Source organism: Notothenia rossii (genome assembly GCF_949606895.1).
Source record: "Notothenia rossii genome assembly, chromosome: 10".
Taxonomy (NCBI): domain Eukaryota; kingdom Metazoa; phylum Chordata; class Actinopteri; order Perciformes; family Nototheniidae; genus Notothenia; species Notothenia rossii.
The window spans coordinates 6,403,234-6,423,479 of record NC_136908.1 but is presented as its reverse complement, the minus strand read 5'-3'; the positions used below and the strand labels follow the sequence as shown (position 1 = coordinate 6,423,479).

Here is a 20,246-nt window from a genome sequence, read left to right as displayed (position 1 = left end):
TGTCTGTTTCCGGTTATTTTTATTTTGAAATTCAGTTCCTGACGGACGCCAAAAAAGCCCGAGATTATGGAATTAAACCAATAAATAAAAGCAAGGATAATTGTGTGTTATTGGTGAGTAAATAACAGTGTGTTATTTTGAAAAGAGTAACAAATTAGAAGGAAAAAAAGATTTAAAAAATACAGATTTCAGTATTCTGAGGCTCTGAGCCCCATTTATTTTCCTCACAGACGGTAACAAAAGTCCGAAATTATACGATTTAAAATAAAAGCAGTAATTGTGGCTTGATATTGAGTAAGAACATGTTTTTATGAACCACACAGCTTCCGGTCTTCCACGACCCGACCGGAGAAAAAGACGTGCTGCAGGCACGAAACACATTACCAGTAGAAATACATTGCTTTTAAAATTGTGCTGTGCAACACGAAAAAAAGGGGGAAATCGTGTTGGTGAACACGAATCAATAGATTAAAAATCGTGTTGGTGAACACGAAATGCCATGAGACTGGGTTGCAATGTCACAGCCTCAAAATATAATTGACATGCTACCCTCTTAGGTAAACAATATCTTAAGCATTACAATTGTTAAGTAACTTATTCGATTGTCTTTTTTATATTTGTATGTTTTTTTATAATTCCAATGTGCAGTAAATGACAGAAAAGTTCAACCATTTACCTTCCTTCTATGAATAAAGGCTTTTGAAGATGCCAGACCTGTTGTGAGATGGTTCAACGAACAGCAGAGAGTTGGCGGAGGCTATGGATCGACTCAGGTAAGAAGAGACTCCTCTCTCCATCTTTATCCCTCCATCTTGTTTTAGATTATCATTTATTTTGTTCTGATAATTTTTTTTCCCCCACCTCCCTCTTGTTTTACTAAAGGCCACCATTATGGTGTACCAGGCTATATCCGAGTACTGGTCCAGTGCTATAGAACCAGAATATGATCTGAACGTGTGCATTTTGTTGCCGGGCATGTTAAGGCCTTACAGGTACAACTTCAACAGGGAAAACCACTATGCCACAAGGATGTCTAAAGTAAGCACAGACACACACACACAAGTTCACAAACAGTGGCTCATTAAAGTGGTAATGTGTGAACAGATTGAAATTCTGCATGAATATTGTGTGTAGTCTTCCACAAATACAAAACAAATCTATAAACTCTCAAAAATATATTGAACTACAAAAGGGATCTGAAAATACAGCAAAGAAAAAAAAAGTAACTATATTACTAAGATTTTTTACTTTTGAACTAAATTTTATTTTTATTTAAGAAATCTAAAGTCACTTGTGGATCAATTAATTTGTATATTTTACATTTACACACAGATTGTTGATCTCGTCACACAAATAATATTGGTATAATACTTTAATGTCGGCTTATCCTTGACAGTGTGTGTTTGTGCTCATATTTAAACTCTGACAGATCAATTATATAAACCGAAACGTGAAAGTGACTGCCAAGGGTTCAGGAGAAGCAACAGTGAGAGTGAGTTATATATTTTTGTATTTTATACTCTGAGTTTTAGTAATAGTTAATAACTGATCTGTCCTATTAAAAAATCAAGATGTGACCATATACCCTTTTAACCTTGTGAGGACTTTTATTGCACCTTTTCTGTGTGACAGATGGTGTCGCTGTACTACACTCTACCTAAACAAAAGGAAAATGATTGTCAGAAGTTTAATTTGTCAGTGCAGCTCATCCCAGGTGATTTAGTGCCTTCTGTCTCTTCTTCATTTGTTGTACCTTACTCTTGAGAAACAAGAACTAAATGCAAATACAATATTTGACTCCTGCAGAAAAAATGGATGAGGACGAGAAGATATACAAGCTGAGGATAGAAGTTTTGTAAGTACAACCAAGGCAACACACTGACACATGGCTTAATTCATAACATTTTCTAACCAGCTATTTACAATATTATTATATTTCACAATCTGTATTAAATATTCTGCTTCTGTTCCTTACCCTTTTCCCTATCTCCTTAACACTTTAATTTCCTTCAATGTATTCTGTGTACAGGTATAAGGACAAGGAAAGAGATGCAGCAATGTCAATTTTGGATATTGGCTTGCTAACCGGCTTCACCGTTGACACAAAGGACTTGGACTTAGTAAGAACTTTTACAGATACACATTAACCCACAACAAATGCACCAGCTGGTTTTGGTTAGGAGAAAAAAAATGTGTATTATGGTTAATGGTCTGATTATGTGTGTGTGTTTAGTTGTCCCAAGGAAGTGCCCGCACCATAGCAAAATATGAGATGGACAAAGTCCTGTCAGAAAGAGGCTCACTCATCATCTACCTGGACAAGGTAAGGCGTCGCTGTTTCCTTCCTCCATACTTTTCCTCTCTGCCTTGCTCTTTGTGTATTTATCTCTGTCACCTTTATCTTCAGGTTTCTCACACACAACCAGAAGAAATCACTTTTAGGGTTCATCAGAAGATGAAAGTGGGCGTCTTACAACCAGCGGCTGTGTCTGTCTATGAATACTATGAGCGTGAGTCTTAGAGAAACCTCCATGTGTTTTGTTCCCAATATATGTCAGAGAATACAGTGCATGACATTAAGGATTTTGGGAGATGGCCCTGTGGGCCATCTAAGCTAATTTACAGATGGCCCTGAGCCCAATAGAGATTGCCCTGAAAAATGCGCGCGGACGAAATGACGCACGAAGGGTTTGGGGGGCCTCCCACTAGAACATTTAGATTTTTGCAGGTCTTAGATGCTGTCTGGTGCATTCTCTAGACTGAATTATAAGATGAAACACCACAAAATTACAATTTCAATTGTATTCTTCATTTCACTTGTTTGTGTTTGCTCTCTTGCATGCCCTGCATAGCTATAATAAATACTTAAGTTGTTGGTCAAGACACTTTCCATCTGTTGAAGGCAAATGCCTCCCCAGATGTAAAAAAGTAGGAAACATTACATGCAGTTATAACTGCCAAAACAAACATTATCTACACTATTATGGCCCCTGTTAAAAATGTTTGTAATGTTATCTACTGTAAGTTGGTCGAAGTAATGCCTCCTCATCCAGAAGCTGACCGAGTAGACCCGAGCAGCCGAGTGCTTCCGCGAAGCACACACAATGGCGACGTCAGAGTTCCCGTTTGCAAGCAAATCTAAATCTCTTCGGTCAAAATGTCCGGTCAAAATAATTTCCCTTTAGCGCAATACCGCTTCAGTTGCGCCACTTATGTGACAGACAAGAAGAGTATGTGACAGACAAGAGTAGTCAATTCTAATGTCTAACACTTAATTGGGAGAAAGAGATGTGCTGTATGGGTTGATTGTGCGTTGATCTGTTGCTAATGCCTCTGGGTTCCGGTGGGCATGTAAACAAATGCATAATGCTGCGCTATACTTTGTGGCCTCACCCAGTTGCATAGCAACACTTATTGTTTAGGTCACGGTGTCTTTTAATAAGCAGGTAGTCATATCATTAGCTAGAACTAGCTGGATCTGATCAATATGGACATAAACGCGAGTGAAGTCTAATCTGACGGGAGAGAGAGATCAGCTACTGCTGACGAGTCGACACGCAGCTCTGCATGATCACATGCAGCGGTGAGCGGAACAAAACACACACTTCAGGTTAGAATATCACACGTAGCTATTTTAATTACCTCTCAAACTACCGTAACTAGTTATAGATATGTTTAGTTTTACTGTCGGGTCACTCATTACTGGATCCGCGAGCTGCATGATACTGGTATAATAGATTGCCCGATCGGGCAACCAGCAGGTGAGGCTTCATGGCCCGAGCTAAATACTAGATGGCCCCGGGCCATCGGGCAGTCCTTAATGTCGAGCCCTGGAATATAACACTGGCAATAAGCAGGCATTATTACATGTTCAAGTATTTCATGTATATTTTATAAAGAACAGAAAAACCTGTTCAAATATATTTTCCTTCCAATTCAGAAACACATTGTGTGCAGTTCTACCTTCCAGAGAGGAAAGGTGGACAGCTACTGCGGCTCTGCAGAGATGATGAATGCATATGTGCTGAAGGTAAACGGGTCAAAACAACCTTGTCCATCCACTGTAAACTTCTATTTGTTCAATTTTTAAAATTCTAAATAACACTTAAATTATGCTTTGTAGACGTAGACTGCAGGTCTGAGGTCTGTAAACTGCAGCAATCTATTATTGTACTATAAAAAAGTAAGGAGTAGAAGGTCAAACAAAGATTCAGAAGCGTGTCCCAGCATGCTAAAATGCTTGGAATCACAATGCAAACATGTTGAATCTTTGCTGATATAAAGATTATTGTGGTCCCCATCTTAGTTTGGCATGGTAACAGGCTAATGGTTAAAGGCATTACAATTAGGAGAGACACGTTTTTGATGCAACAATATATATTTATTGCCAAAGATACACAGACGAATTAAATGGTGTTTGGCGATTAGACCCCGCTCTGCAGGAGTATCATCCAGGAGGGCATATCAGGCATATCTTGCCTCAAAACGATGCAGAGAAACTAGTCCATGCATTTGTTACTTCAAGGCTGGATTATTGTAACTCCTTATTATCAGGGTGTACCAAGAAGTCAGTCAAGTCGCTTCAGCTGATTCAAAATGCTGCAGCTCGTGTACTAACCAGAGTTAGGAAAAGGGACCACATTACTCCTGTTCTGGCTGCCTTACACTGGCTCCCTATAGAACACAGGATAGAATTTAAAATTCTTCTTCTCGCCTACAAAGCCCTTAATGGGCAGGCGCCATCTTACCTTAAAGAACTCATTATACCCTATTGTCCTACTAGGGCATTGCGTTCCAAGAATGCAGGGTTGTTGGTTGTTCCTAGAGTCTCTAAAAGTACAATGGGAGCCAGAGCCTTTTCTTATCAAGCTCCACTTTTGTGGAATCAGCTTCCAGTTTGTGTTCGGACGGCAGACACCCTATCCGTTTTTAAGAGTGCGCTTAAGACCTTCCTTTTTGATAAAGCTTATAGTTAGGGCTGATTAGATTCAGCCCCTAGTTTTGCTGATATAGGCTTAGTTTGTCGGGGGACATCTTACTTCTTCCTTCTCTCTGTCTATACCTGTGTACTCTCATGTTCCGATTAACCCAGCTTCCCCAAATGTCTTTCTTTTTGGTGTCTATATACGCCGGGATCCGGAGTCATGGATGATCCTGCGGTCCTGTGTCATGGATTGCGAGTCCTGGATCTTGAGACGTGGCTGCGGTCCTGGATCATAAGTCCTGGATGGATATCCTCGTGGATTCATCTTCTTATTATACACACATGCATTTCAAAACATTTGGACTACCTATGTTGCAAATGTATTATCTTTTCAATTTACACACGGCATCTATTGCACGTCTGTCCGTCCTGGGAGAGGGATCCCTCCTCTGTTGCTCTCCCTGAGGTTTCTCCCATTTTTCCCTTTAAACTGTGGGGTTTTCTCTGGAAGTTTTTCCTTGTACGATGTGAGGGTCTAAGGACAGAGGGTGTCGTATTGTCATACTGATATTCTGTACAAACTGTGAAGTCCACTGAGACAAATGTAACATTTGTGATATTGGGCTATATAAATAAACATTGATTGATTGATTGATTGAGGGGAATACCGAGCCGATAAAACACCCAAAAGAATAACTGTATTATACAGTTTGATGTACGGAGTAAATCATATTACAGAGTAGCATTGAACTATATATTGTGTAGAACTGCACTTGAAGTGTGGAGCGTCGGGCCCTTTAAAGCCGAACAGAGACGCATGGGCATGGCCCATATCCAAGCCTGTTGACGCAGACCCATAACCTAGATCGATTGCGTTCGTGAAGCACGTGAGGTGATGACGCATGGCCCATATGCAAGCCTGGTGACTCACTAGGGGGCGCTCAAGGACCACACTTTGAGAATCACTGATCTAATTCAAACGGCTCTTATCCATGGATGTATAATAAGAACTGGATACAGCGTGGGAGGCGGGGTCTCGTTCTTTCCTATGAGAGCTGCTCATTGGCGCATGAAGACAAAATGGCCCAACTTTTGAGAGAGCGAAACGTCACAGATTACCCATCATGCCTGGCTGTCAGAGCAGAAGAACCCGTATAGAGTGGCGAAGTCACGCCCATCTACTTCCGGTCCATGGGACCCTATTCCGGAAAAATAATGCATTGAAGTCAATGGAGAGAGAAAACGTATCTTTCGATCCCGTTTGAATTGTGCCATGAATTACACATAGGATGTTTGTCAATCTTAAAAAATAATTTCCCTGTCAAAAAAGTCACAATTTGTCGTAAAACTGTTGAAATATAAGAGTATGAAAAATACGCAACTAGAAAGACTACAAATCCCAGAGTCGCATAAGTGATGTCACAATTGTTTTCCTCCACTAAGAGATAGCTAAGATCAGCGCCATATAGATTTATCTACCGTATATGGCGCTGGCTAAGATAAGATAACTTTAACAAGATGCCTGTGTGCTTAGTACCAGGTTGTTATCATACCAGCAATGGGACTTGCTCGTTCTTTCGCTTCCCGTCTGATGAAAGGACCAGGAGTGGCTGGATCAAGTTAGCTAACTAGCTAGTAGCTAGCACGTTAGTTAGCATTACAGCCTTGTCATTTTTATTATCCTTAATATGAAGTAACATTAAGTAACCCAAAATGTTAAACAGTAAGAGTCGTATTTCGTGAACCCTTTGAAGAGTACTGTCACCGGTGTGATCATTCTATAATACACAATTTAAGCCCGGGGGAGAAATGCTAAAAGATATCACATTTGTTAAAACATTTTTTCTTAATGTTCTAAAATGGTTTGGGCCCCTTTCAGTCACGGGCCATTAGGGCGCCCCTTTTCTTCAGAAGTTTCCATCACAACCAGGTATTGTCCCTCAGATTTACAACATAAAGTCTGTTTTCTCAGACCGAGTTGTACTCCTTGTGAGAAAAGCACTTAGTTTCACATATTATAAAGGAGAATGCTGAAAATTGAGTTTGCAGTAAATCACAAGATTGAAACATAAGCACCTGCAGTCTAAAAAAAACCTCACTAATAATCTAAATTGTGACGTAAATACAGCTGCCATCATCCATTCTCATGTACTGATGTAAACATTTGATCAGATGTGTTATTACTTTATGCTAATTGTGTCTTTCCAGAGAATTGCAGTATGCAGAAGAAGGCGAACATCAGCAATGATCAGCGCAAAGCTAAGGCTTGTGAGAGTATACCAACCAGCAAAATAGATTTTGGTAAGAAAGCGTAAATGGATTGAATTATAGTACTTTTATACCCCAAAAATGTATGTGTTTGATTACGTCTAAGAGATTTGGAGAACAAATGATCAAAGAAACAGATGAGCTTACAATCTACAATGTGTCTGTCCTCAGTGTACAAAGTGAAACTGGAAATGCTTGAAGACGGTTTGTCCACAGACATTTACACAATGCGTGTACTGGAAGTCATCAAAGAAGGTGGGTGTCTATAGCTTAAGTGCCTAAAATGGACTAGCCCCTGATGTTTCTGGTTGCCTTAAAACTGTAGGTGATTTAACAGTTGGTTTACCTCCTTTTTAAAATGTTGTGAGCACATTTAATCTCCTGTAAGACAATAAAATAAAACATTTGACATTTTGGTAATTGCATTTATGTCAGGCACTTGGATGACAGCACCGGTAATTTTCATGTTTGTAGGTAAAACAAGATGTTCGACTCGTTTTTGCACTTGATCATTTTTACAGATTGCAACAAGAAAATGACAGGCTCAAGTAAGAAGACTGTGTGAACTTTAAACAGAGCCAGGATAATTGTATGCATGCTAAGCAGAATTCAGTGCAAGCACTGGCTCAGTAGGGACTTGGACTGGGAGCCGTAGGGTTGCTGGTTCAAGTCCCTGAACAGACTTAAAATATGGATTGTGGACTGCTACTTGAAGAGATCCCAGTTCACCTCATGTGCCTTGCCGTGGTGCCTTCAAACACGGCACAGAACAGACCCCGCCCCTAAGTTGTGGATTTAGGGGATCCGGGGCTTAGCCCAGGAGTTGTTGGGGGGGTGCATGTTCTTTCTTTCCTATGAGAGCTGCTCATTTGGCGCATGAGGAAAAAATGGCCTGAGATTTTTAAGATCAATACGTCACAGATTACCCGTCATGCCTGGCTGTCAGAGCAGAAGAACCCGTATATGCGCTCATAGAGCATGCTCAGTTGAAGCCCTGCCCCCCGATCTCCCGCTCTCGGCTCACTAGAATGAATGGAGAGAGAAAATAAATCTAGATTTGGCTTTTAATACATTTTACAACTTTATTTATTGCAACTAAGGAAGTTGTTTTACATGAGTTTTGGTCTTAATATGCGCTGCTCAATATGGGCCTAATAAGGCAGTATTACCACAAGAATAGTAATTCAAAATTAATATAAAAGTAGTGTAACTCATTACATTTCAGAGACAGTAATATTGTAATGCAACTTATTACTTAAGAAAAGACAGTAATATGTATGTATTACATTTTGGAAGTAACGAGTGACGTCACGGACTGATATGGACATTTTAGTACTGCCATTTGGACACAACGAATATTTTCCTCAGAGTCGGGAGCACTTCCTAGGGGCTTGGTTAGACCTGGCGTCCTGTGACCACAGTCCGGCCATTCCTTAACTGTGAGTCGGCACATCAGAGCCCGGAAACTGGCAATGTGGTTATTTTAAAGTCTTTAAACACGGTTCGTGTAGCACTATGAGTACGTTGAAGGGAAGTCTTTCAAGATTTAAGAATGTTACTTATGTGCTGTTTACACAGGAACGAAACGGGTTGTATCCGCTACTTTTCTCTTTCATATAGCCCGTTCGTTCACACGAGGCCGTAACGGAACCGCTGAAACGGACCCCGAAAACGGGTCCCAAGGTGGATAGATCTGCGGACGGAACGCTCTGGGGGGCCAAACGGCTCCGTGTGTACGTCCTATACAATCATTTTTCTGATAAGGATGAAGCCATAGCCCCGCCTCGTCCACCTCTGCTGCTCACTGCTGTAGCATGGTCAGTTGCTGCTAATGTGTGTAGCTACTGACCATGCAACAGCTGTTAGTGCAAAATATACAGCTCCTCTACCACAACCATCAGCAACAGGTGGACATGGAGAACTAAATGAACTACATGTTGCTAAATCCACCGCGGAGAATAAACAGAAGGGCAACCAGGCCACCATGGCAACCATGCTCGGGGTCTTCTTCGCTGCTTTTGGTATATTTTGTGGCGGAAGTATAGCGCCACTTACAGGCCGGGCATATGTACTACAGCGTCTCCAGCGGGTCGAGCGGTCTCGTGTGAAGGGACACGTTTATTGAGCCGTATCCGTGTGAACGGAATACTTTTTTGATATCGAATTTGGTTCATTTGCGTTTCGTTTGCGTTCCCTTGTAAATGGGGTCTTAAACTCAGAACTAAACTGAGACAAAGAACCTCAGTGGGGGGTCATCTTTGAGGAAGGGGGGAGGAAAGGAGTCAGCGACCCCTCTGTGTTTATGTCAGGAATCAGGAGGATGAAAAGTGGATAAGAGGATGTCCTAAGTTTTTATCTGTCTTTTGTATGTCTCAAGAAGGAGGTGGGGCTTACTCTATCCCTCCCAGGTCATAAAGCTCTGGTTGGGATTTCTTAAAATGAAACTTACAAAATATATGTTAATTGTTTTAAATGTCTAACCATATCTGAAATATCCATTGTTTTAGCTTTTGAAAAAGACAAAAATAATACAGATCAAAGGCAAATTACCTTATTGACACATTCAATTGATTTAAACAAATAACACAATCACAATTGAGGCAGCATGACATCATATAATTGTCATACATCAGGATGTATAAGTCGATACCTGCAAACCAAGGTCTGTGGACAGAGATGGCATTCCCATCGTTCAAGGTATCCAGCCTTGTCGGAGGAGGGGGGACCCTTTGTTAAGAGTCATTGGTGTCAAGTGACATGGGTTTTTGTGTACTGTGTCTCTGGGGAATCTTCTCCTTGATCTTCCCCTAGACGTGTCACTGTGATGTCAGCCATGGCTCTGAGGGGTCAGCGCTGTCTCCGTGTGTGATTCACGCTACAGTAGTGATGTCACTAATACTATATTGCGGAAATTAAACAAAGCCGTCAAGCAGAGGGGGGATTGTGGGTGAGAAACTCCCTCTCTAGGGAATTTTCGGGATTTGAGCCTTTGCAGACCATTTACATGCAAAAAAAACCCGATATAACACACTACAGGAAAGGGAAAACCCCCAAAAGCATTATAGGGCCCCTTATAACTTTTGGCAAGATGGCAAAAAAGTGTGTTTCCAGAAACGTGATTCAGCAGGATATGTGAGAATAAAGCACTTTTGTTTTGTGATTAATCATATATCAATTTGATCATAACCTTTTCTTTGTTCTCCTAATTTTAAATTACAGGAACGTTTGATGTGGGTCCTCTGAATAAACTTCGCACATTCCTCAGTTTTCTGCACTGCAGGGAGTCTTTAGATTTGGTTGTTGGCAAAACATACCTTATCATGGGATCATCAGATGATATTCACAGTGATGATGCACATCAAACGTAAGTTTGTTTGAATCTGATGTGTGGTGTGGGAATTTAAGATATTGCTGTTATATCTCTCACAGGCTCCGCCCTGTACTGGATTCTATGGATACTACCTTACCCTGCGAGCATTCTCCCACTGAGACTTCTATAGAAGTAGCCGGCCTTGGGCGAAATGCACAGAATATGTGCATTTTCAGGAAAGGTTCAATGTTAAATGATATCGTGTAAAATGACAGGCTATAACCCAGTAATAAGTGTTTGAAAGGTGTGGAAAAGTTGTTTCAAATTGCCTGATAGCTCCAGGAAGCATCACCGCACTTTACAAGCCAGGAAAAGTGATTGAATCCTGGGTAACCATGTTTTAAATAGTATGATACCTCCAGGGCGCTTCACCGCATTTTACAAGCCAGAGAAGGTGTCTGAATCACGGGTAAACATTGTTGAAATAGTCTGATACCTGGCACTGTATCTGCCCCTGGGAACCTTCAAGGTTATACTAATGTTTTATTATTTATTTAATTATCACACGATTTTTACAAAAACAGTACACACAATATACATAATAAAAACATGATTAGCGGGGGCCTGGGGGTCCTATTAGCCATCTAACTTGTATGGTGCACCGGGGAAAAAAGGTTGAGTCCACGGCCCCTGTCCCCTCATCAGGAGTATCATCCGGCCCTGAAGAAAAGGTATCGCTGCTCTCCGGCCCTGAGCCCTCTTCGGAGGTATCTGACAGCGGTAAACCTCCTTCTGATGATGCTGCTGCAGCTGCTGCCGCCCTGAACATGGAGCGGATCTTCAATCCCTCCTTTATTCCAGGCGTATTCGCATAGAACCGATCTGCAGTGCTTACGTCGTGACACATAAACCTGGTGTGAATCGACCTGCTTTCTGGATCTTGGTGATGCTTGATATTGTCAGCCAGGGCAGTCAAGATGGTGAAGGTGACGGCTGTTTCTAAACCAGCATCAGCCCAAGCCCTCAAGTGAGCGTTCAGGTTCTTGGAGGCGTGCTTCCCCGTTGAGAAAAGGAAGAATTCATTCTGAGGACCCGACAAGCCCTCTTTTATCCCCATCCACCGCATGACCCAGCTAAACTCCTTTACTGTAAGCACCAGCTGTGGTTCACCAAATGTCTTGGCAGTCTTGTGATCCTGCACGTGGATAATGTAGCCCTCAGCAGTGCCGCTTCTGTCCGCCTCAAAGACCTCTGTGTTGGTCATGTTTGCGTACACACCTGGATGGTGGCCATACAGGAGGCTCCAATGGAGGGTTAGATAGCCATATAGCAGGTACTGGGTGATTGAGGTCGGATTGCTAGCCATCAGGTCAAGGGGATCAGGGATGCGCTTCTCAGGAGCCGCCATGGCGGCGAGAAGCTCCGCCTGGCTCTGCAGACGATCCAGCTTGTTCCTCTTCACCTTAAACTGGTGGACAGTGACAGACTTTCTCAAGTCGTTCATGTTGGCTGTCACCTCTCTGATGATGTGGGTCATATTAGACTGGTTGAGCCTGCACCCCCGGTGCTTTGACTCAGACAAGTACCTCAGGAAATGGTTCACATTCTTCAGGAACAACAGCGATGTTGTGACTGCCCGGCCCGACTTTGAAATATACTCGCTCCAGCCACGGAGCCTCTTCGGGTCTTTTAGAAACAGCCAGTCTGACAGCCGGTTAACACCATGGGCCATGAATACGAGGAAGTTCTTTATCCGGCTGACCTTGGACAGACAATTCTCTTTCCGTTTTACTGTCGGTGCGACACCCTCACAATGACCTCTGTATGTCTGAATGTACGTCTCCATGCTTTTAGGCAACGTGATTTCAAGCATGGTATTCCCCTGTCCCTTCCCAGTTGACCAGTGATTTGTGGGAGAGGGCCAGTCCTTAGCCAGATTAGCTTTCAGCTTATTGTAGACAGACGCACGGGTCTTCTGGCATACAGGGGTCTCACTACCGGAGGCTTCTGCGGACCGCATGACAGTCTTGGCCGGGGTCTTGAGAGGGGTATTGCTGCCGGAGGCTTCCGGGGACCGCATGACAGTCTTGGCCGGGGCCTTGAGAGGGGTACTGCTGCCGGAGGCTTCTGGAGACCGCATGACAGTCTTGGCCGGGGCCTTGAGAGGGGTCTCACTACCGGAGGCTTCTGGGGACCGCATGACAGTCTTGGCCAGGGTCTTGAGAGTGGTACTGCTGCCGGAGGCTTCTGGAGACCGCATGACAGTCTTGGCCGGGGCCTTGAGAGGGGTCTCACTACCGGAGGCTTCTGGGGACCGCATGACAGTCTTGGCCGGGGCCTTGAGAGGGGTTTCATTACCGGAGGCTTCTGGGGACTGCATGACCGTCTTCACCAGGGTCTTGAGAGGGGTATTGCTGCCGGAGGCTACTGTGTTCATGCCGGGGGTACTTGAGATTGACAGGCCCTTAAATCGTATACATTCTTCCTCTTCCTCAAGCACAGCAGCAGTGCCACTCTGCTTCCTGGGTTTTAGCCCTTTTTTCAGCCTGGAGCGCAGGGTCTTCACCTCATCAATGGGGGCATCCTTCTGAGCCCTCAATGCCACATTTTCCAGCCTCACCTGCCTGCAGTCCTCTTCTTCACACTCGGTATGTGGGGAGAAGGGTGGAGGGTGCACCAGGTATTCCTCCTCATTGTCTATATCCAATGATGTAGCCATTCGAATGATGGGATTAGTCTCTCGAAGGTCATGGAGCAACTGCAGGGCCACACTATGCTTCAGCCTTGCCATGACCTGATGTGCCTCATCTCGGGAGAACTCAGGGTGGTCATGAGTTACATGACGGTCTTGTCTCTTCCCAGCATACGAACACCCTGTGATGGGACAGGGTTTGGTCCGAACATTTATTCTGCCACTGGCCATTTTAAGAATGATGCCTCTTTCCTCCAGGTTCTGCACTGCATGTTTGTGCTTAAGGTGCTTGTTCAAAGCCAGATAGAAGAGTCTGCACACCGGGCATTCGGACAACATCCTTACTCAAACAGACACAATGAATTGTATTTAAATTATTTTCAGTTTTTCCGTTTATATGCGTTAGCGTAACTGGTGATTGCAACCATGGGTCCGATGCTTCAATGCATGGTACATGGACCAAGGGAGGACTTGGGTTACCACCGGGTTAAATGGTCCCACCTCCGCACCAACGCGGGGCTGGTGATGGCAACATTGGGTCCGATGCATCAATGCATGGTACCCCGACCATGAGAGGGTTTGGGGTGCCCCGGGACCAGGCAGTACCCCAGCAGGAAAGAGTGATAGAACCGGGGTAAAGCAAAGAAAGTGTCCGACAATAGTGACTTGTGAGGCGGCTAGAGAGTCTGTCGTCTCTCGGTCCTATCCTCCAGGCAATGTATTTCAATGCATCCATAGAAAAGGGGTGGAAGTGAGAAAATGTATCCGAAAATAGTGCCTCATAATGCGGGTAGAGTCCCCTGCCAACTCCCCTTACATTCCTCCAGAGACCAGTTTGCAAACTTAAAGTTTGGTAAGAACCAGGCTGGGGGGTCTCCAGGCAACAAATGTATCCGAGCCAGAGTGCACATGGAGCGGATACATTCCTCCATGAAATCAGACACCCGTTTTTTTTCTGAGTCCTCTCAAAAACCGGATTTCCGATTTCATGCAGACAGTAGTCTGAAATTGATGAATGGATTTTTTTGATGGAGAAGGGGAGGCTTGGATTCCCCTCTCCGTTGTAAGTTGCAACGGGGGAGTGGAAAAGTGTCCGGGGCTTCGGCCCGAAGCGCCGAAGGGTTGAGCTTTTTCAAGCCCCTTCTCTCCGCTTCTCCGTTGGCACTCTGCCGTTTTTTGTAATTGTGCTGCGTCCAGGACAGAGACCGCGAAAAGCATCTCTCTGTAGCCCCTCACAGACCACCAAAGGACGGACTACAGACCTCCAGCATGTGTCCCTGAAATGGGGACTCTGTTTATTTCACACATCCAGGACAGAGACCGGGGACATCTCCTCTCTGTGGCCCCTCCAAGATCCCCAAAGGACGGACTAATGACCTACAGCATGTGTCCCTGACATGGGCACCTCCAAAACCTTGCACACCGTGAGTCCCCGGGCCCCCGGACTTAAGCACTCCCCAACGGACTAAACCCAGATGATCACACCCTACAGAACCTCATGCCCCTGGGAACCCTAAAGGGGGGGTGGATTTTGCGGTGCTTTACCGTCCGCCCTTCAGCATCCATATTAGGCCTTCTTCACGGCAACCCCCCCTGCGCTGGAGGTTCACACTTTAACTTGTTTGTTATATTTGTCTTTCCACGGGTGGGTATGCCTGGCAAAGCTGTTTACCCAAACTTAAGCACTCTCACTCTGACTAAACACATAAGGACATCCGGGTAAGACCTTAGTGCCCCTGGTACTCCATATTGTTAAATGAGCTAAGTAATGTACTGCACAACATCACATGGGTAAATGAGCTCCGTAATGCCCTGCAATATCACATTTGGTTTATTTCCAAAAAGCCTGGAAAATACACCTATCTCTGTCATGTCCTGTAAAATATCATTCTTTGTTTATTTCTATCATTCAGGCAAATACACATATCTTTGTCTGATCCAGGAGCTTCAAGGTGCAGACTCCTGAGCTCCGTCATATCCTGTAAAATATCATTCTTTGTTTATTTTCATCACTCAGGCAAATACACATATCTTTGTCCGCTCCAGGAGCAGAGTCGAACCTGCAGTTTGGAAGAACCGACCGCCAAGCACCGGCACGTGGACCCCGGGAGGAGGCCCTCCGATAGCGGGTCAAATTTACTGATACCGCAGCTGACGGCTGGACACTAGCCGTAGAGGAACACCCGGGCGGGACCAGGCAGTTCCCTCTTTGCAGAAAAGCATATGTGGTTGTTACCCAGGATCAAACAGGTAGCCTGTGATGAAGTAGGCTCGACCCTATATCATGTGAAGCCACCGAGCCGTGGTCCCCAAGGGAACCGGAGCCCAGAGGAAGGCCAATTGCTGAATGCCGCAGCCGACTAAGGCCGCTATGCAACAGTGGAGGATTAGAGAAACAGATGTTTGCCTGGCACTCCGCGGCGAAGTGGGGAGGTGGAACTTCCACCCCGCTGCGGAACCCGTGGTGGGACCCCTGAGTCAGACGGTTCATCTTGGAAACGCTTCATATCGGTCGGCCCGGGAGGTAAGAGACACACAGGGTTACCCCCACGCAGCACACCATCCCGGCCATCAGAGTTGAACCCGCAGTTCGGAGGAACCGACCACCAGAGCACCGGTGCGTGGACCGGGGGAACAGACCCTCCGATGGCGGGTCGTGTTTGCCATTCGATCAGTGAGGTCAGAGGAGAAGAACCCGCAGTTCGGAGGAACCAACCGTCAGAGCACCGGCACGAGGCCGGGCCGGCGGAGGCCCTCCGATGGCGGGTCGTGTTTGCCATTCGATCAGTGAGAAATCAGAAAAAAGTCTGAGTTAACTTTTTCAGAGATCCATAGGAAAGGGGTGAAAAGGAAAAAAAGTATCCGAGAATAGGTCCTCACAATGTGGGTAGAGTCCCCTGCGAACTCCCCTCGCATTTTTCCAGACTCAGAAAAAGTCTAAGTTAACTTTTTGGAGATCCATAGAAAAGGGCTAAAAGTGTTAAAATGTATCCGAAAATAGTGCCTCATAAGGCGGGTAGAGTCCCCTGCCAACTCCCCTTGCATTCCTCCAGAGACCAGTTCAAAAACTTAAAGTTTGGTAAGAACCATGCTGGGGGTCTCCGGGCAACAAAATGTATCCGAGCCAGAGTGCACGTGGAGCGGATGAATTCCTCCATGAAGTTACACAGCCGTTTTTTTCCTGAGTCCTCTCAAAAACTGGGTTTCCGATTTCGTGCGGACACTAGTCTGAAAATGATGAATGAATTTTTTTAACGGAGTAGGCGAGGCTTGGTTTCCCCTCTCCGTTGCAACTTGCAACGGGGGAGTGGAAAAGTGTTCGGGGCTTCGGCCCGAAGCGCCGAAGGATTGAGCAGTTTTGGCCCCCTTCTCCGTTGGCACTTAGAAAAGATTCAACATTTTTCTTTAAACTTATTTTTTGATTATTTTAAGATATAATTGACCGTTTTCTTTCATTTATTTTTCTTCCCACGGGTGGGGGCGCGTGGCAGGCCACCTAAGAGCTCCCAAATTCGGCCTGGAACCTCCAGGATTTGTGGGATAAGCTCCATAAACTGACAAAGTCATCCAAAAATGTCACTTTTATAGCCCAAAGATATGTAATACAAATAAATTAAAATAGTAAAAGGTACAATTGTGCTCCGCATTACCCGGAATTTGATTTATATAGCCCCATAAAAGTGATTAAAAATAATGTTCGTGGAAAAAAGTGTTAAAACGCCTGATTAAAGCATATGCAGGACCCCAGTGAGCTCCAGACTATGTGCATTGTGTTAAGGAACCCTATTAATGATAGAATAAATCATTTAAATGCAAAAATAATGATTATAAATCATTATTAGGGAGACAATTGTAGAGAGGAGCCTGAAAATGACTCTGCAGCACCCCGGAGAAGCAGGCTGCTGCTGCTTCATCTCATCACTTTATAACCCAGGAAAGGAGCAGGAATCCTGGGTACATGAGTGTTAAAAGTGCATTATGCTGTTTTAATCCAACAGCCGCTGATGTGGACGGAAGTCTATCCATTTCATTAACATTTGACTCACGAAACGGACGAGAAGGTAAAAACAGCAGAACCGCTACTGTTAGGGTCTCAGACTCACAGGCACACGCAGGCAGAGATCCAGGGCGATGCACATGGCTTTTCTACCCAGCAATAGGTCTCTGAAACCTGGGGGAAAGTGGCGTGAATAGAGGCAGAGCGCAGCCAGAGAACAGGCTGCTTTGCAGCACTTTACAAGCCAGGAAAAGTGATTGAATCCTGGGTATACATGTTTTAAATAGTCTGATACCTCCAGGGCGCATCATCGCATTTTACAAGCCAGGGAAGGTGCATCGGTAAACTTTGTTTAATTGTTTAAGTGTTTTTAAATGTGTGGAACAGTGTTTTGCCACTTTCAAAACTCTCCCGCCATTGACCGGAGAAATTGGGTCGATGTTGTATTCAATCTGACCATTAATATTCCATTGAGACGAAGTACGTACAATGACCGGAGTGATCCCATGTTCATTTTGTCCCAAACCGGAGCATTCCCTCATCCCACGCACATTCAGCAAATGTGTGGCCACAGCGCTTCAACCGCTGCGCGCACACGGCATGAGAGTTTTCTTTTACATAGACGACCTCATAGTCATGGCTGGGTCACGGGAACAGGCAATGTTTTGCACAGCACAATTGATCACACCCCTGACCAAACTGGGCTTTGCGATCAATTGGAAAAAGAGCACCCCCATACCTCACCAACGGGCGTTGTATTTGGGTGTGGTGCTCGATGCAGGCGCGTTGCCCGCCACCCTGTCAGTGAGCAGACGTGCGTCCCTTCTTCAGGGGATGCACAGGCTGCGACAGGGGGCAACAGTGACAGCTTTTACTGTCATACAGACTCTGGGTCTCATGGCGGCTGCTCACATGGTGGTCCCGTTAGGGTTACTACATATGCGCCGCCTGCAGAGGTGGTTCTCCAGCCTGCGCTTGGATCCCAAGAGGCACAAGCGGCGGCTGGTGACCATCCCCCCCTCAGTGAAGGGCAACCTCCAGTTTTGGGGGTCCCCGGATCACCTCCGGAGGGGGTCTCCACTGGGACGGGTGACCTCCTACATCACAGTGTTCACGGATGCATCCAGAACAGGATGGGGAGGGACCTGCCTGAAGAGGGCTATAGGTGGGCGCTGGGCTCTAACAGAGTCTCGACACAGCAACCTCCTAGAGCTACGGGCGGTAGTGTTATTCTTCCGGCATTTCATGCCCCTAATTCAGGAGCGACAACAGCACCACAGTGGCTTATATCAACAGGCAGGGCGGAGTCCGATCTGCCGTCTTGTTGACCACAGCGGAGGAACTGTGGTTATGGGCTTCAGAGGTGGTGTTATCTCTGAGAGCCCTCCATATCCCGGGACTGGAAAACAGGGGGGCCGACCTCATGTCGAGGGACGAACCCCTGCCAGACGAGTGGGTGCTTCACCCGGAGGTGGTGAAGCAGATCTGGGCCCAGTTCGGGAGAGCGGAAGTGGATCTGTTCGCTAGCCGGCGAAACAGCCACTGTACCCTGTGGTTCTCCATGGCCCACGAGGGGGCTCTCCCCATCCGTCTATGGGCGGGGGGGGGGGTCCCCCCGGCACTGTTTTTTGAGCACACTTTCTGCGAGGTAAGCGCAGCAGGGTGTACTCTGTCAGCCACAGCCCAGATTTCTCCTCGGTCACAACCGGGTTAAAGGAGAATGTGGGGCAGCAGCTGCTGACCAGAAAAGCCGGTCAGTGGCAGTAGGGTGGAATGTTGTTGTTGTCGTACCCATAGAGTCCAGTAGAGGGCGGAGCCTGTGAGAGATATAACGTTGGGTTACGTATTGTAACCCTTGTTATATTAGCACAGGCGGAGCCCTCTACTTAGGGCAATGTCTGTCCTATTCCGCTCGCTGAAGAGAGGTGTAGGATGATAGTCAAGAGGCGAGGCCTCCTTTTATACGGTGTGATGCGCGCGCATTCAGGTAGGCCCGCCCAAGGCCGGCTACGTCTATAGAAGTCTCAGTGGGAGAATGCTCGCAGGGTAAGGTAGTACCCATAGAGTCCAGTAGAGGGCTCCGCCTGTGCTAATATAACAAGGGTTACAATACGTAACCCAACGTTTCACTGCTTTTTATACTAAATAAAGTCAAGATGTGTTGTACTCACTTACTGTTGCCATTCATAGAGTGATAAAGTATCCAGAAGGAGGAAGGAGGCTTTCTTATGTTATGTTTGAATGTTACAGATAGCTGTTCACATGAAGACCTAACGTGCTTTTCACTCTGCTCTTCTTAGGTATCAGTATGTACTTGGAGAAAGAACCTGGATTGAGTACTGGCCCATAGAAGCTGAGTGTCAAGCTGATGAACACAGACCTACCTGTTTGGGCATGGACGCGATGGTTCAGCATTACCAACTCTTTGGATGTCAGCAGTGAAACATAAGAAAATAAATTGTTTTAGGAACTGTTTATGTTTTTACATTATTCCCATCTTGTACAAATTTCACTGCTATAAGATGTATGGACTTGCAATGTTGTAGTGTATTGATTCAAACAATTATCTTAATCTCATTCTCTGTGTCTTGTATTCTTATTAACTTTTAGTTCATGTAGAAAATTAGACACATATTTGACTGTTTTGTTGGTTAAAGAACATCCCGTGTTCCAGGTCTCTTGGACCTTCGTGGCCTCTTCATCACATACATGATAATCCCTCATCTGCTCCTGGATCTGCACAGTGGCTTATTCTCCTGTAATGCAGGCGTATGAAAAGGTGATCAGGGCACTTCATCTTCCCGGGGATTTCCTCGTGCTCTTCGTGTCAGTCGGATCTGCTCTGATTCATCAGGTTGACCTTTCTGTTTCCCCATCAGAGAACTTATGAGGGGATTCATCCTGACCTGTACATCCAGCGAACAAATATATTTTTATATTTCAGCAGCTTGTGGTGTTGATAAGAGAAAATTGGTAGTGCTATTTGAAAAATAATATGTATGGGGTTTCAGCCTTTACATTTATATGCACAAAAACCTATAGAACACAGTACAGG

The 20,246-nt window shown here is 45.1% G+C and overlaps 1 protein-coding gene across 3 annotated transcripts in view; it reads left to right on the top strand.

Moving 5' to 3' along the window:
* Positions 1–19,666, top strand: part of LOC307022193 (complement C3-like) — a 56,912-nt gene extending 37,246 nt beyond the window's left edge. Inside the window, exons 30-43 of one of the 3 annotated variants that reach the window (XM_079654851.1) lie at positions 696–773; positions 883–1,038; positions 1,430–1,492; positions 1,633–1,714; positions 1,807–1,855; positions 2,030–2,120; positions 2,234–2,323; positions 2,408–2,510; positions 3,941–4,030; positions 7,133–7,225; positions 7,364–7,447; positions 10,412–10,556; positions 15,241–15,718; positions 19,492–19,666. In XM_079654851.1, coding sequence (XP_079510977.1) covers positions 696–773; positions 883–1,038; positions 1,430–1,492; positions 1,633–1,714; positions 1,807–1,855; positions 2,030–2,120; positions 2,234–2,323; positions 2,408–2,510; positions 3,941–4,030; positions 7,133–7,225; positions 7,364–7,447; positions 10,412–10,556; positions 15,241–15,337 — 1,221 coding nt within the window. In that variant the 3' untranslated portion in view covers positions 15,338–15,718; positions 19,492–19,666. Of the gene's footprint in view, positions 1–695; positions 774–882; positions 1,039–1,429; positions 1,493–1,632; positions 1,715–1,806; positions 1,856–2,029; positions 2,121–2,233; positions 2,324–2,407; positions 2,511–3,940; positions 4,031–7,132; positions 7,226–7,363; positions 7,448–10,411; positions 10,557–15,211; positions 15,719–19,491 lie in introns of all 3 variants that reach the window. The other 2 variants (XM_079654850.1, XM_079654849.1) reach the window with 2 other exon arrangements.
* The last annotated feature ends 580 nt before the right edge of the window (positions 19,667–20,246 follow it).